Raw genomic sequence first — 17,843 nt, 5'->3', positions numbered from 1 at the left:
TGATGCTATTGGCCCATAGGAACCTTAATTGGACCATAATCCAAAAATTTCTGAAAATCTAGACCCTTAGACTAAGGTTCTTTATACTTATTTCCAATTAATTCCAATTGCACATTGGAAAATTCTTTTTGAATTTCTGTTTCAAGGGAACTTATTTTAATAAGATGAGTTATTTTTCTATCCAAAAATATTCATAATCTGAATAATTTTCTCTCTCTAGGCTAAAACAGTTAGAAACAAGGTCTTTATATTTCTGAAGAGGGATTGATTACAGGGGAAGATACTAGACATCAAAAAGGGATTGGGGGAGAAATCTTACAGAGAGAGGACATGGAATGTATAATCGCCCATATCCAAGAAGGATTCCAGGTGACATTTATCCACCACAAAGGCCCGTGCAACCCCGACAACGGCCAGGTCCTCCTCAAGCTTCCTATGTACCCCAACTTCTTAAACGACAACCACCCTCTCAACAACTAGATGACATTCCACCTCTACCACAAGGAGAAGAGAGGACAGTGCACGTGTTAGAACTTGCAGACTTGCTTGAAGGAGAAGAAATGATAGAAGAGATGGATGCCATGCCAATCAAAAGGGAAAGAGTTCAACAAGAGGCCAAAGATGAAGAATCAGAGACCAAGAGGAGGGGAAGCAAGGACCCTGAAGGAATAAGCACGAAAGTTCGGAGACCAAGAAAGAAGATTAATATGGAGGACTTCGTACTAGGAAAAGGTTCTGAGTCCTATAATATTATCTCTAATGTGAGCACTCAACATCCCAACATCATATGGTCACAACTCTTAGAAATAGCACCTAATCTAAGAAAGCAATGGTCAAAGATAGTTAGCACTAGAAGAAAACAGAAAAATTCAGTCAAGTTAATTAAAGCTAATCCTCATGAAGATGTTCCTCTAGTGGATGCTTGGATTAAGAGATACAAGATTCCTAAGGTGTATGTAGATGGGGGTGCCCAAATGTGTGTCATGACAAACAAAACCATGCATAGATTAGAGCTAAAAGTCAATGCTCCATCTCCCTATAAAGCTAAACTAGCCAATAATGTATGCATCAAGTGCCTGGGAGGCATAGTCACAAGGGACGGGGGACGGTGACGGGGGACGGGGACGGGACGGGGGACGCCCATAAGTAGGGAACGGGGACGGGGGAGGGAACGGCACTCAAAAAATACTTTTTTTTAAAAAAATTTCTACTCTACACTTATTCTACTTTGGAAGTACATCAAAATGAGCACTAATTTACACTAAAATGGTAAGCTTTTAAGTCATATTAATAATTAAGTAGATACAAAATGAGTCATAACTCAAGAGTCAGGACTCAGGAGTCAGGACTAAGCCTTAAGGAGGCAAAATACATGGACGGACTCAAATGAGTCAATGACAAAAAAGTGCTGAAGACTAGAGGCTAGAGGCTAGAGCTAAGTAGTAAGGCCCATGAATCATGATCCATGAATGATCATCCACGTGAAGTGCTCGCCTCATGGTCATGGGTAGCTTGTGCCAAAGAAGCATCAAGCTCATCCTCAGTCTCATCCTCACTCGCATGCTGCTCCTGCACCTCATCCTCTTGTTGCTCTTCTTGTTGACTCATCTCCCACTCGGTGAAGGAATCTGCCTTCTTGGTCACGCTCTTGCAAAGCATTCGCAAGTTCGCGCTGACGAAGACAAGGTCATTGGCACGCTCTACCCCGAGTCGGTTCCTCTTCCTAGAGGCAATGTGGCTGTAGGTACTCCAAAGTTGCTCCAAGCAAGAGAAGCTGATGACCTGGCTAAGTATGCGGATGGCAAGCTGTTGCAGCTCCAGTCCATCTGAACCAAAGTCCTCCCACCATAGAGCAGCACCAACTTTGGAGTGGTCGACCTGTGCATCATGACAGCCATAGGAGCCATGAAATGACATGTACATTGAAAGCTGGTCCCTGATCTTGCGCCTAACCGATGCATCAGGCACAAGACGATCCAAGATGATCCTCCATCCAGCGCTCACCTCCCAGTCGCTCTCCTGCTTATTGCCTTGGAATTCTGGGTCCACCACATAAGCTGCTGCATGCAATGGATAGTAGTAGGAATTCCACCTTCCTAGACACAAGGCATGGATCTCCTCGTGTCTGTCTTCGTCAGGCACGAAGTCTTTCAACTTCTCTATCATGCGATCCATGGCCTCGTAGACCTTGCCTATGCATGGTTGCATAGCGTCTACAATCCTCAATAGGTGGACTATGGGCCTCACCATAGCATCTATGGTCTTCACACGCTCCCACCAAGAGGCGTCATCCGCCCGTAGCCTACACTCTTGCCAGTGTTTGTATGGGACTCTTGCATGGCGACAAACTCGTCTCGCTAAGGAAAAGCCCCCTCAAAGCACCGCTACAATCCTTCAACCGGCCCAACATGAGAAAGTTGTAGGCAAACCGGGTGTCGGAATATTTGAGGAGAGAGAGACAGGACCTCTTGTTGAACTCATGCCGAAGTCTTTGGTGGTTGAGGACAAAGGAGACCATGGTGTTGGCCTGTTGTTGGCCGCTTGCTCTACAATGCGCTTCTCCTTCTCGAGCAATGTAGTGCGCAAGCTCTCGGATGAGGGGGGCGTATAGGATGAGGGGGACGTATAGGTTGAACCATACTCCCCAATCTTCTTAACCATGACCTTGAAGTATTCCGACCTATTCAAGAAAGTAATTTACTAATGAGAAGGGGACTAGGATGATGAAAACATGAATGATGAATTGGCAATGATCGATTGCACTTACCTAGCCGCTTGAAAGGCAATGTGGTCGTGGAAGAAGAAGCGGGCCACCGCCATATCCACATCCTCCTTCAACTTAGGGTTCCAATTCTCCCCAAGTGTAGATTGTCGTCGTGGGCCACGTAATGATTGAGAGGCCGTGGAGATGGAGGGTGCCGGTGTCGTGGATGGAGTAACATTCCAACTTGATGGTGAAGGTGATGGTGTGCATGATCTCGATCCACCACATGACTCCATTGTAGAGGCTTGAGTTCCTCTCCCCATCGTCGCGGGATCCACGGCCACTCGTGGTGTCCTTCTTGTCGCTTCGATCGCTTCGTAGACGCTAAGCTTGTCAAGAAGTTCCCGTCTCTTCTCGGGCGTGACATTCGTGCAAAACCTCACCTCATGCCCACTCTCATGCAAGAGGTGGGCTCGCACTTTGTCGGCGCCACCCGTTCGCCGGTACGGGCAAAGCTTGCATACCCATGGCCGAGAACCGCCTCCATAAACGGATGTGGTGTAGTTAACCTCCTCCCACCATGTCCATCCCGTTGTCCTTCTACGAGAAGCCCCGGCACGTGAGGAGGATGCCATGGTTGAAGATGGCTTGACTCTTGAGCCTTGAGGAATGAGAGAGAGAGAGAGAGAGAGAGAGAGAGAGAGAGAGAGCCTTGAGGAATGAGAGCCTGCGCCGTCCCGAATCGCCGTCCCAGCGTTCCAAGCCTCCGTCCCCTCCGTCCCCTGTGACTATGCTCGGAGGCATCAAGGGTGTAAAGGTAATTGTTTGTGGTGTTGAGGTGGAGGTAGACATGTATGTGATCCCATCAAAGGGGGAGGGCTATCCCATTATTTTAGGTAGGCCTTGGCTCATAGCTGTTGGGACCGATCAAAAATTGGGAACAAGGCTACTAATTCTCAAGCGAGAGAGAGAGAGAGAGAGAGAGAGAATGGTGCCAAAAGGAAAAATATCACCTATGACATGAAGAAAAGAAGGAAAGTAGACCTAGGTATGAAACTAGCTTGGACGAAGAAAGGTCATATGATTACTCAGAAACAGAGTCAGGATCAGGTATCAGTGAGGAGGGTTCCTCTATGGAGGTGATGGGACTCATCTTTCAAGGGAAGGAGGCCACCACAACAAAGGGAGACCAAGAAAAGGATGGTGATTCTCTACAAGTTGAGGACAAGCAAATAAAGAAGATGCTAGCAAAGGATTTGACACTAGAGGAGGAAGCAGCTTACATCACCATGCTAAAGAAGTACACCAACCTCTTCATCACTGACTACACCCAGGTAAAAGGAGTGGAAATCATAAAACATCATATAGAACTAAAGCCTGATGTTAAGCTTGCGGCTCAAAAATTAAGAACATTAGGAGTGCTCCAGAGGGAGGCTTTACTAATGGAGGTAAAGAGGCTCTTGAAAGCAGGTTTAATTTACCCAGTGGAAAATTCAGATTGGGTCTCCCCTGTAGTTGTTACCCCTAAGAAGAATGGAAAATGGAGGATCTGTGTAGATTACAAACCCTTAAATGCTGCCACAAAGAGGAACCACTTCCCTCTCCCATTCCAAGATAAAATCTTGAATGAAGTAGCAGGCCATGAAAGGTACACAGTATGTGATAGTTACTCTAGCTACTTCCAAATCAAGATAGTAGAGGAGGATCAACGCAAAACCACCTTCACCACTCCATGGGGATGCTTTGCTTACAAAGTAATACCTTTTGGCCTAACAAATGCACCTCCCACCTTCCAAAGATTCATGAATTATGTTTTTCAATCCTTCTTTGGGACCTCTATTAGGGTCCTACATAGATGATTTCTACATATATAGCAGCAGGGAATTGCATTTACAAAGAGTCGAAGAAGGGTTACAAAGGTTGTACCAATTGGGTTGACAATTGAATCCGGACAAGTGTCACATAGCTCAAAGTGAAGTGAAGCTTTTGAGACACATCATCTCAGCAAGAGGAATTGAAGCGAATTCAGCCAAGATTGAAGATCTTTTAGCTCTACCTTCACCCAAAAATGCAAGGGAGCGGGTCACATTCATTCATAAAACTAAGTACATGTCTCAGTTCATCCATCTTCTCTCAAAAATTGTTTCACCATTGTAGAAGTTAGCACATAAAGGCACCTTCACTTGGGATAAGGAGTGTGAAATTTAGTTTCAAGAAATAAAGAAGGTTCTTTGCTCATTGCTAACCCTAATGCCACCAGTATAGAATGAGGTGTTCTATGTTTCTCCAAGTGTGGGGACCGAGGCTATTGGGGCAGTCTTGATGCAGAAGGACCCAAAGAGCTCCTACATAAAGACTAATCTATTTTTCTAGCAGGATTATGACACAGGCAGAGAAAGGCTACAAAGAAGTAGAACAAAATGGTTTCAGCCCTCATGTTTGAGGTAAGAAAGTTCAGGTCTTATCTCTTGCCCAAGCAGTTTATAATTTTAACAGTGGAGCAGACATTTCCATATGTTGTACAACACATGACCACTTCCCCAATGATAGCGAAATGGATTTTGGAGCTTCAGGAGTATGACTACACTTTTATAGTGGAGGATAGCACTAGGGCAAGTTTGGCAGACATTCTCACCTACAGGTCCCATGAAAAGAAGATCACCATCAAGCACAATGGTGAGGAGACAAAGCCCACAATTCAAGAACAGCTGGAGGGTGCCTTCATTATGCATTTTGATGGAGCCTATAGAAGACAAAGTGATCAAGCAGCAGGTGGAGTCATCATCTACAACCCACAAGGTGAGGTCACTAGACAAGGTAAAACTCTCCTTGGGATCCATTCCAATAATGAAGCAAAATATGCCACTCTACAGTTTGGGTTGGAATGGTGCTTGGAGCATAGTATTAAGAGGTTGATTGTCAAAGAAGATGCCATGTTTGTGGTGAAGCACCTACAAGGAGTTTGGTCTTGCAAAAATGCTAATCTATGTACATGGATCAAGCAAATTAAAGGTTCGATGAAATAATTTGAAGCTATACAAGTGCATCATGTATCTAGGATGAAAAATAAGGGAGCAGATGCTTTAGCCAATGACCAATTTGTGGTGGTAGTGGGAGCAATCAAATTTCAGCAACCAAAATTCCAGGGACAAGAGGAGCTTCAAGACATAACCTATTTCTTCCAGACAGGTGAGTGTCCCAAGCACTTATCCAAGGTTAAAAAACTTAGGCTGGCAAAAAAAGCCATATCTTATCAATTCATAGGAGAGGATCTTTACCGTAAAGGAAAAGATTTAGTATTGAGAAGGGTGCCATCCTCCAAAGAGATAGTTCATATTTTAAACTCTTGCCATGATGAGGTATGTGGGGGTCACTTTTCCCAAGAGATCACTAGCAGAAAAATACTTCAAGCAGGATTCGTGTGGCCTAGTTTGCATAGGGATGTCCAGCATTGGTGCAAAACTTCCAATGCATGTCAGATGGCAGGGAACAAGAGGCTAACTTATGAGCCTAGAATCCCAATATTCTCTTTTGGTCCATTTGAAAAATGGGGAGTTGATGCCATTGGGTCTCTTCCAAGGACTCAATCAGGGAAGGAGTACATCATTGTGGCAATAGACTACATGACGAGATGGGCAGAGGCAACAAGCACAAGCAGAATCACGGCCAAAGATGTGGGGTTCATATTTGATCACATATGTAGTAGATTTGATACCCCACTTGAAATACTGTCAGATCGAGGCCCTGGATTCCGAGGAGAACTCTTACAGGATTTACTAAGAAGATTAAACCATAGGCACTCTAGCCCATACCGTCCACAATGTAATGGCTTGGTGGAGAAGGTCAATGGAATGATATGTAAGATCATCACAAAGCAGGTGGCTAACCGGCCAAAAGATTGGGACAAGCACTTAATTGCAGCTTTATGGACCTACAGGACATCTTTTAAAGCCTCCACCCAATTCACCCCCTTTCACCTGGGCTATGGACAAGAAGCCCTTCTACCCATCGAGCTAGAACTAGCCAGCTTGAGATTGATGGTGGATAGCAAGATAGAGCCCAGTGACAGATTGAACCAGAGGCTTCTAGACCTCCAAAGGCTAGAGTTGGATAGAGAGCAAGCCATGGATTACTACATAGCCCAAGCCCACAAGAAGAGGGACAAACTTCACCAGAAACTCCAGGACAAGGGGTTGAAGTTGGTCCTTAGGTATGATAGTAGATTGGACAATAGACATGATGCAAAGTTTCAACAGAGATGGGAAGGCCCCTTTATCATCAAGAATAGATTTCATAATGGCAGCTACCAGCTACAAGATCTCTCAGGAAAGATGCACAAAACTAGGGTCAATGGCTGGCGGCTAAAACCCTATTTTCAGAGGATAGAGCAAATGGTAGAGGAGGAGGAGCCATCTACTCACTTCATCAATCTTCAGGAAAAGCAAGAAGTCCATAACAAAGATCAAGGAGATATTGCCTCCTCTCTCACCGCACTTTTCAACCAACCATTGGGCTAGAGGTATAAATGCCTCTAGCTATGGGGGAGGACTAAGTATGAGACAGGGTAAATTGAAATCCCCCATGCATTAATTTTTTCTCATAGGGCTTGGGAAAAATGCACAAAATCTTGCCCCCCATCTCCCTTATACCTTTTCAAAATCCCTTAGGTACTATATCTATAACTACACTATAAGTATGCATATTTCTACCACCTACTATTTGTCAAATTTTTTCTCTCATCTTTATATATATATACTTGCGCAAGTAAATAAATCCTAAGTCTATTTCTTCATATATATTTATACCTAAGATATCTTTTTCCTAAAAGTCTCCTTTTGCACCCAACCTACTATGCCCTATCCTAGCTATGCTATGATACTACTATATATATTATTTACACCACCACATTGTATTTATTAGAGTTCCCACCTAATAGATACAAAAGCCATGCTATATATATATACATATATATGCTATATAATATCTTCTTTTTCTCCCTTGTTATCAATCTCTACTCCCCACCCTCTTTTTCCTCGACACCACCTTGTGGGGCCCCCAGGGGCCCACCCACGCCCATGTGTTTACATGGATCCCACTTGTCCTACACGCATGCTGGAAGCTTCCTCCTCACACCCTCATGCATAGCCTCTCCACTTGGGCCCACGTGGATCACCCCGAGCCATCCCGCACAGACATGCTCGCCCAAACCCTCATCAAGCTTCTCTCCCACATGAACAACCCCACACATGCCACCCTCCATGTAATTGTTAATTCCTTTCCTTTTTTTGGAGAATTTATCATCAACTTACAAAAGTCAAAACCATCTTTGGATTTCTTTGGATTGTATATATATATATATATATATAAAAGTAGCCTCACTAGTCTTAGGCCCACACTAGGCCTACTTTTTGAAAAATATGTAAGCCAATAAAGGCACGTGAGGATGCGCACTTTGCTACAAGGATACAAGGCTCCAAAAGAGATATTCAAAGGTGGTCTCCGCTTCATCAACAATTTCCAACCTTCCATTTATGGAATAAGGCATGCAAGGTCTACCTTCCCTTTTTTGTAATAAAGAAACAAAATATCAAAGCTTGGTATTATCTTAAGATTTTCTTTTGTGGAGAAACCCACCGTCTCTAGAAACATCCATGAGGATTCACTAAGCCTCTACACACCATCTACATATCCTTGGAGAGGCTCATTTTGGAGAATTACTTGGAGAAATTTTAGCTCATGTGAGATATTTTAGCTCATGTAACCCCAACTCACCTTGGATATCCAAAGTATCTCCATCTATCAAAATATCCTGATCTATCCAAAGTATCCCGCCACATGGCAGGCTAAGTGTCATGTGCACAATGTGTATCTACCGTGTGCTATACGCATGCAAGACTAGTTTCAAGACTTGGGGAAGCTTGGAACTAGGCAGGCTGATTGACGAGCTGAGTTAGGGAAATACTAACGGGCGGGCACCCAAGTATGGACGGGCGGGCACCCAAGTGTGGACGCCCGATGACCGGTCAAGAGCCTATAAAAGGGTGGCCAAGGTTAGTTATTGTATTATAGAGAGTCTCGCGAGTTTGTGAGAGCTCTATGGTCTGGGAGCCTGGATCTAGTGCAGACGTGCACCTGCTTTGTGCAGCCGAGGCCGGCAGCAGTCTCGAGGCCCGCGAGGGCAGCTTCGTGGCGGTATGGGACGTCGCGAGGAGGAGATTGGTCGGTACGTCAACCTAGTTAGCTCAGCTCGTGGCTCGGTGGGGACAGCCAAGACTGTGGGCTTGCCCACGGCTGTCATGGTTGGGAGGTGAGTCAGGCCTGCACCCCCTTGCTTGTTTGTTTGTTCGTTTGTTTGCAAGATTCGAGTTTAGAACCAAGATCGATCACGAGGGGATCCGTGGGGAAGTGACAGTGGTATCAGAGCATACCTCGTTAACGAGCAAGTCGGTAGGTAGAGAAGATGAGGTCGAAGAACGGTATGTGTTAAAAAAGCTTGCTGTTTTTTCTGTGCATACTGCAGTTTTCAGTTTAGTATGTGTTTTCCTTCATCAAAGAAACCCATGTTGATGATGGGAGATGGTAGTTAAGTAGGGTTGATTGCTTTTGCAAGGAAGAGAAGTTTTGTTGTGCAGTCGCATAACTTGCAGGGAGAGAAACAGAAAAAAAACGCATGTTTGTTTTTCGTTGTTTTTTTGGCGCATGAGAGAGAGAGCGAGAGAAGAGCTGGCGAGTGGGTTGCTGGCCGGGTTCTGTTGACGTGGCAGGCAGGCAGGTACGTTGCAGGTAGGCGGGTGCGTCACCAGGCGGACTAGGCCTGTAGGCAGTCGGGCGGCCAAGCCTGCCAAGCCAGGCGGCTTGCGCAGCCACCCCACGCCGGCCAGGCCTGCGTAGCCAGGCAGCCAGGCCTACGCAGCCTAGCGCACCGGCCAGGCTAGGCCACGCACAGCAGCAGGCACCCAGCCCACGCACAGCAGGCTGGCAAGGCGCACGCTGGCGGACAAGTTGGCACAGGCGCTCGAGCGAAGGTACAGGCGACGGCTGCACCACAGCTAACGTCAGCATCCGCCGGGAGGAAAAGATAGCGCCGACAGCTGACCGTCGGGCTAATCCAGGAGGGAAGCGAAAAAAAACACAAGGAAAGCATTCGTTTTTTTTAATGCTTTCGTTTTTTGTTTTTTTGGGGAGTTTAAAATTTTTAAATTTTAAAAGAACCCCCCTCTCTAAGGTTTCTAAGGTGTTTTATTTTTTTTTAAGAAAAGAGAATATATATATATCCATATATATATATATATATATTTTTTATATTTATATTTATTTATTTATTCAAGAGAAAAAAAAACACAAAAGCAAAGCAAAAGCTAAGCCTAGCTTTTGGAGATTTTTGGCTTTTGGGAAACCTTTATAAACCCCCTGAAGTGGGCTTCTTGCCACACATCTCTCAAGTTCTCAAGTTTTCAAGCTCTCAAGCTCTCGAGTTCACTCGCACTTTTGTTGTGCAAAGATCGAATTTTCTCTCCACGTACCCTCTTCACGATGTCGACCCAAGAATCAGAGTTGGAGCCCCTCGTGGAACGCGAAGGCTTGCCGGCTACGGAAGGAACTGATGCCGATCTTTTTGACGATTTTGTGTCAAAATCAAATTTCCAAGAGTTCAAAGTAGCTCTCGAAGCTTCTTCGACGGAACGTCAGGCACAAATCGCAGCCCAGATGCAAGCTTTGCAGAACTCCATCGCTCTATTGACCACTACCCTCTCTACTTTCTCGGGTATGGATACCTTGGCTTCAGCTTCAGGCCCCAATATTACTCCGGAACCATTCGGGGGCGAGCAAAAGCAACGAACCAAGGAGATCGTGGACACGTGGCTACATAAGTGGCAAGTTCACTTTCAGTTTTATCCATATGATAACGGAAAGAAGATACAATTAGCAGCAGGTTTCCTGTCCGGCAAAGCTTTACTTTGGTGGAAGGAACTCAACCCTAAGCCAACGACTTGGGCACAATTTGAAGATATCTTCAAGAAAGAATTCCTCAAGAAAGAGGATGATTACGATGTTGTTGCCCGGTTTTCAGCTTTGACCATGACCTCGCAGCACCTCACTTATGAGGTCTACCTCCAGAAGTTTCGTGACTTGCAGATGAAAGCTACAAAGATGGATCCCACTACTCTTTTGGGGTTTTTCGTAGCTGGTTTACCCGACTCGTACCGATTACAGGTTAGACATGCCGTGGCTTATGAGAGCCATCGTTTGCATGATGTCGTGCTTTCTTTGGACATCTATGAGAAAGAGTTATTGGTTGTAATTCATGCCTTAACCATTTGGAAACATTATCTTCTTGGGGTTGATTTTACGGTGAAGACAGATCACCAAAGTCTAAGATACTTTCTCACACAAACCAAACTTTCTAAGAAGCATATGAGGAAGGCAAACTTCCTCTCTATGTTTCATTTTCATATTGTGCACACTCTAGGAAAGAAGAAAGTTGTGACAGATGCATTGTCCAACAGACCATATGTGGCAAATGCATTGTGCACACTCTAGGACAGAAGAATGTTGTGGCAGATGCATTGTCGAGGAGACCATATGTGGCCGCAATTTCTGTTGCCTCACATGGGGATCTCTCTGCCATGCAAGCTTCCAATGCAAATTTTGCAAGTTCATGGACTGATTTGATGGGCTGGTCATGCACATGCTTCCAGTTGGTCAAATTATAGAGAGGCTCCCATTCAGGTATGCACAGTACTACAGCTCTTTCACCCAAACAACAGTCATATGTTCAAGACATTGACGAAAATAATGAAAGACGAGACAGGAGGAAAATGCTCTTACCTCCTTTACCTAGTAAGGTATCCTCATCCTCTCCATGCTCCGCTTTGATGCTGTCTTTGCTGCTTCAAAATTCAGAAGGTTAGACAGAAACACAATCACTCAGCCTCAAGTACACACCACACTTTTGGCATCAGTATTTAAAAATCCAACTAAAGGCACAACATATCAACCTTGTAGCCTGAGAAGCACTTATTGGCACAAGGTCTTTGTGGCCAGCATGAGCATTCTGATTACTTGAGGCCAAAATTTGAGAGGATACAGGATCCTCCTCTGCAAGAGCAGCCACAGCTGCTTGTGCTGCTGCGGCTGCAACACGTGGTCCCACCATGGCGGACAAAAAGGCTACCTACCCATAAACATGTGAGTTGAGTGTCCAAGCAAGGCATCACCAAACCATGGAAGAAGTGCAGTAAGCCTTACAAAATAGAACAGGTACTAATGCCTCCTGAATCCACAATGCATGTTCCGGTCAAGTCACCCATGTACGTTCATGAATCATGCTAACCTGAGCAAGGATTGGATTGCTGGAATCAGCCAGTGGCGTTATTCGATTTCTCTTTAAAGGTGGTTCGTCTGCCACCTCCACTGATTTGAGATTCTCGTTGCAGCCATTCGGCTCTGCTAGGGCAATCCTGGCATGACTATCCTTGTGCTCAAGTTCCCTACTCTTCTGGCTAACATCTGCCATGTTCTGGGCATTGTTGGTTAGATTTGGAGGGGTGGCACCAACTTCACTAACGAACTGATCTCCAAAAGGAAGTTTGATAAAATGCATTATACACTCAGCTTTTGACTTTGTCGCCACATGATTTGCCACACGGTTCCAATCTTCCCCATATTTTGCAATAGCTTCAAGCAGGCGGAGGACTTCGTGCATGGTCCAATCATCATGACCAGCTTGAGAATCACCAGATTTAGCCAAGCTCTGGGACTCACCCACAGCTTCGGTCGGCACAGTGGTGGTGGAAGGTCGACCAAACATATCCCTGTGTGAGGGTAAGTTCATAGACTGAAGAATACCTACAGACCTGTCAGTCAATGCTGCTGCTGGCTTTCCTACCTGAGAGGGACCCAACACAGATTCTGGATACACTATCCGTACACCTGGTGGTATGGCCTCCGACCTTGTGTTAACAGTACTCTCTGCCACTGTCTCCTGCTGCTTAATGTCAGATGAACCAGAATGAAAGTTGATCGGGCCCTTCTCTGCAGCAGCTGTTGCCTGCTGCAGCTTGTTTTCAGGCACAATGTGGTGGTTGATTAAGCCCCAGTACTCCAAAAAATCAAAAACCTTTCTTATGAGGTTCACATCACCTACCAGCATTTTTCTCACTTCAGTAAATGTGAGAACCCTCCGAGTATTGTCTCTATATTTGTTGATAATGAATTCGCGGTACTCTTTGTACACCTTGGGAGTCTTTGAAAGAGAGCGCCCATCAAAAAATTCAGCTAGGGCACGACGCTCGATTGTATGAATTTTTCCCCAAGAAAACCAACCTGCACAATCGAGTGCAGTTTAATTCAGCACTGGCCCTGATAAACTCCCGTCAGAGTAGCCCTGCAAATACTGGTTTACAGAAAATGCACAAATGGGACCTAGCTTCCAAAAACTTTCAGAAATAAATGCAGGTTTCACTACAAAATTGCAGCTTTTCTTCCTTTACTTTTTTAAAAAATGAGGCAAGTTTTGAAACATAATTTCCCTCGACAATGTCAACAAGTTCTTTCTTTTTAGTTAATAAAGAACACATACATGCATGCATGCACACCCACACACCTACATTGTGGGTGGGCGGGTGTATGTGGAGAGAGAAATAGTGCCAAGGAGAAACTAAAAAAGAACGTCAAAACTGAAAACTGAAACATGACTCTATAAGCCTCGTGATGGCAGATATGGCTATGGTGAGGGCATGTCATGTCGCCGAAGAATCTCATGGATTTGTCTCTGTGTGGTGGAGATCGTCAATGATCTCCATCAGGGGCACCTGGCACGTGGGATGGAGTAGGCCTGCCCACTTAGGACTCCTCTGGGACACAAGTATGGCTGCATACCCTGCATATCCGCTCCTCAGGTGGGATGTTCTTGGCTCTACTCAAAGGATACTCTGAGCTGACCAATCGCAAAGCCCATAGCATGTGGCATGTGGATCTGCATGTACCTCAGGATCTCAAAGAATCCATCCCCAAATGAGTCTCAAAAGATGCTCACTGTGGAGAACTCGCATTTCGTCCCTATCTCTGATGATGACACCCAAGTCTAAGGGAAAGCTGAGTCAATGTCGATGCTGAGCCTATCTCGACCCCAGATCCCTGTCAGGCCTCACTCGTGCTCCTCTAGGGGTAACTGCCTGTGTGCAATCCAATCTCCAAGAAACCTGGCTAGTCCCGTAAACAGATCAGGGGATTCTAGACCAAAGGCTGCCGGAGTGTGACATGTGAGAGCTTTGACCGTAGTAATCACAACCTTAGTCTATACTTAACTGCACTTAATGATGTTTAAGAGACAAACAGATATACAAAGAGATGGACAAGTTTGTGTCAATGCAGTGCAGCTATATTAAATGAATGAATGCGGTTACAATGAGATCCAAATGGATCTGTACTGCTGAATATGCTGACTATGTGCTGAGAATGCGGGCTGAACTGCTGTCCACTCTTTCCCTTGTCTCCTGGGAAGGAAACACTGAAGGGAGGCTTTGGAACAGAAGCTGAATGCTAACCTGATGATGAAACGCTGACCTGTTGGGCTGAACTGGCTGCGTTTTGCTGATGATGATGGCTGATGGAGATGCGTTAATCTGAATATGCTGATGGAGATGCGTTGAATGCTGATGGAGATATGCTGAAACGCATGATGACCCAGAGGCTGATGCGCTTCACTGATGTGCTGGCTGATGGCTGAATGCTGCTATGATGAGGTGCCTAAAGCTGAATGGAGAGGCGCCTATATATATGTCCATGAGAGGGCTGGTCGGCCAGCACTAGTGCAGTCGGCCAGTACTCATCTCCCATAAAACACTAATAAAATACCATAAAGGTAGTCGGCTGCCCCAATAATGCCTGATAAATGCCTTAAATACCTGAATAATGTCCTGATGATGCTAATGATGCTAATGAATCCATAATGATGCCATGTCACTGTACACCTGACTGGTGTGCACGTGACATTCCCCGCTGCTAAACTGTTGCTGGGTGGATACCTGGCAACCTTCGACTCGTCTGCGATCCTTCTCCTCCGAACCACTGCCCCCTTCTGTCTTCTGCTGGGACTGAGGCCGTCTGCAGGAGTGAAATCCTTGAGCCAAGACTCTATGCACTGCGGGAACTGAATGGCAAATACCTGAGTCGCCCCTGACCTGTTCCTGGAAACCTTTCACCTACCATCTCCGTCGTACCTGAAGCTCTGAACCTCCTGAGGCGATGTTGGAGCAAACTCCCGTCTTCTGTGGAAGAGAAACCCCCTGCTGCCAGTTGAAATCCAAAACTTATGTGCTCCTTTGATGGTGGATGTCATTCTTCCCTGAGAGTTCATGGGTAACATGTATGCAGGACTGACTGCTAAGATGACTGCTAGGATGACTGCTAAGATGACTGCTATGCAAACCATGTGCAACCCTATATGCTGTGCAAGAATGCAGATGGATGGGTTACTCATGCAGACCTAAGGGAAAATCCCTAAGGGTGGCTTGCAAAATTTTGAGAACTGGGTTTAACTGTGCGGAAGCGATAAAACTGATGATTGACTGAATGACTGATGGACTAAACATGCTCTAAGGCTGGTTACCCTGTAACGCTCTGATACCAATGTGACATGTGAGAGCTTTGACCGTAGTAATCACAACCTTAGTCTATACTTAACTGCACTTAATGATGTTTAAGAGACAAACAGATATACAAAGAGATGGACAAGTTTGTGTCAATGCAGTGCAGCTATATTAAATGAATGAATGCGGTTACAATGAGATCCAAATGGATCTGTACTGCTGAATATGCTGACTATGTGCTGAGAATGCGGGCTGAACTGCTGTCCACTCTTTCCCTTGTCTCCTGGGAAGGAAACACTGAAGGGAGGCTTTGGAACAGAAGCTGAATGCTAACCTGATGATGAAACGCTGACCTGTTGGGCTGAACTGGCTGCGTTTTGCTGATGATGATGGCTGATGGAGATGCGTTAATCTGAATATGCTGATGGAGATGCGTTGAATGCTGATGGAGATATGCTGAAACGCATGATGACCCAGAGGCTGATGCGCTTCACTGATGTGCTGGCTGATGGCTGAATGCTGCTATGATGAGGTGCCTAAAGCTGAATGGAGAGGCGCCTATATATATGTCCATGAGAGGGCTGGTCGGCCAGCACTAGTGCAGTCGGCCAGTACTCATCTCCCATAAAACACTAATAAAATACCATAAAGGTAGTCGGCTGCCCCAATAATGCCTGATAAATGCCTTAAATACCTGAATAATGTCCTGATGATGCTAATGATGCTAATGAATCCATAATGATGCCATGTCACTGTACACCTGACTGGTGTGCACGTGACACGGAGCCGCTCCTTTGAGGCAACTGGAACTATCTTTATGAGGCTGGCCTGAAATGATCCCATGTAAACCGGCCTCGGTATTCAGATGAAACCAAAGGGCGGTGCAAAAACAAACACTCGCACACAAAACATTTCAACACCTTTGAGGACCAAGAAAAGGAAAACAAACAGGGGGAGCTAGAGTGCCCCTGCAAACAGTACACAGACACCGATTGGCCCCAAAATGCAGTGGCGCCTCTTGCGGTATTTCTTTAATTGATTAAGAGAGAGCTTTGATTACAATAAGGCTGGAAACTCAACCGTCACAGTAGAACTCCTGAAGCCTGCAAAGACCCTGCATCATGGCTTCATATCCACACGGCATCCACAAACAAGTCCAGCCATTGTTCTCATCAAAAGACTCTCACACATTGAGTCTGCATACAAAAGCTTTCTCCCATGATCAAGGCTGCCACAACCATCCATAGCCTCTCACCCTATGAACAGCATCACACCCTGACACATCCAGTGCTTCTGCATCACAACACAGACTCCCAAACTGTCTCCCAAAAGAGAACTCGCATCACAGCATAGCATACCATACAGTAGACACACCCGTACACTCCCTCTCTACCTTCCAAGGGTACTATCCATCTCTGTCATGGATTCCCTGTCCCCTGTCCAATCAGTAGCAAGGCTGTACCAAACATGTGTCCATTCCTGTGACCGTTGCCTGCATGTGACCTATCTCCTGGAGAACCATAAACATGTTTCCTTGAGAAACCTATGACATGTTTCCACGTGAAACCCTTAGTCCTGTTTCCCTTTGAAACCTGTCCTGTTTTCATATAGAACCATTCATAGCACCATTCAACAACAATGCCAACCATGGCAATGGGCATACATCTAGTTACCTGTTTCCTCATGAAACATCTGGAAACATAGAGATGCCCATAACTGTAGGTCCCTCTGTTCCTTTCCAGTAAGAAAACAATATGCTAAATGAGCATGCAGCCATGCGAGCTTGCACCACTCCCATGCCAAGGAACACATAAAGTGACCTGTACTTGCAGCCGGAAACCCAAGCACATAGTTGAATTTGCTGCCCAGCCTTGTACTCCCTCCTACAGTCCACGCTTCTATGTCCAACACTGTTTCTATGAACAACAGTTCAGCTGACAATCAGCTTCTTGCCAAAAGCAAAGGAGAGAAGAAGAAGATCCTGTAGGTGCCTGAATATTCAGCCACACAGCAGCCAACTTGTCCTCCAAGAGCTAAAGAGAGAGAGAAAGGAGGCATGTGTGTCTCTGTTCTGTAGCACAGCACAGCAGCCAGCCCTTTAATCTCCAAAAAGCATGCCTAAGGAGCTATTCAGCTGCGCTTGTAGCTTCTGTAGGATAGCCCGCCTGCAGTTGTCATGACCCTGTGTTTTTCTCTGGACAGTATGCAGGTGTGCACGGGGACATGGTGGACGTGAATGGCATCAGATTGGAGTTGAAAAGGAAGCCCATGTGTGGACAACCCCAAGTGTGAAGGGGGCAAAGATACTTTAATTTAAAAAGGTTTTATAACCTTTGGTGGGCAAAAATTAAAGTTATAAAAGGTTTTAAAACCTTGGGAGGCCAATAGGCAATATATGGAGGCTCCTCCACTTTTGGAGGCCCACGTCTCTCTCCCTTCTCTCCCTTGCTTTTGGGGAGGAGTCGTGCAAGCTGGCTGCGTGGATGAGAAGGGAACCACACCTGCGTAGAGAGTACCCATATAGAACTGCTGGTCGTACAGAACAG

The 17,843-nt window shown here is 45.6% G+C and overlaps 1 protein-coding gene across 3 annotated transcripts in view; it reads right to left on the bottom strand.

Annotated features, from left to right (window-relative positions):
* LOC147636355 (SWI/SNF complex subunit SWI3A-like) overlaps positions 1-17,843 on the bottom strand; it is a 51,970-nt gene that overhangs the window by 27,508 nt on the left and 6,619 nt on the right. For 2 of the 3 annotated variants that reach the window (XM_086801794.1, XM_086801795.1), the window contains exons 2-4: positions 12,039-13,030; positions 11,704-11,879; positions 11,534-11,592 (exon numbers count right to left, since the gene is read on the bottom strand). In XM_086801794.1, the coding sequence (XP_086657920.1) occupies positions 11,534-11,592; positions 11,704-11,879; positions 12,039-13,030 (1,227 nt within the window). The remainder of the gene's footprint in view (positions 1-11,533; positions 11,593-11,703; positions 11,880-12,038; positions 13,031-17,843) is intronic. The other variant, XM_086801796.1, reaches the window with a different exon arrangement.

This window comes from Cibotium barometz, chromosome 8, assembly GCF_041138505.1.
Source record: "Cibotium barometz isolate CiBa-2024 chromosome 8, ASM4113850v1, whole genome shotgun sequence".
Lineage (NCBI taxonomy): Eukaryota > Viridiplantae > Streptophyta > Polypodiopsida > Cyatheales > Cibotiaceae > Cibotium > Cibotium barometz.
Note: the sequence above shows the minus strand (reverse complement) of the source record. Positions and strands in the feature narration are given on the sequence as shown.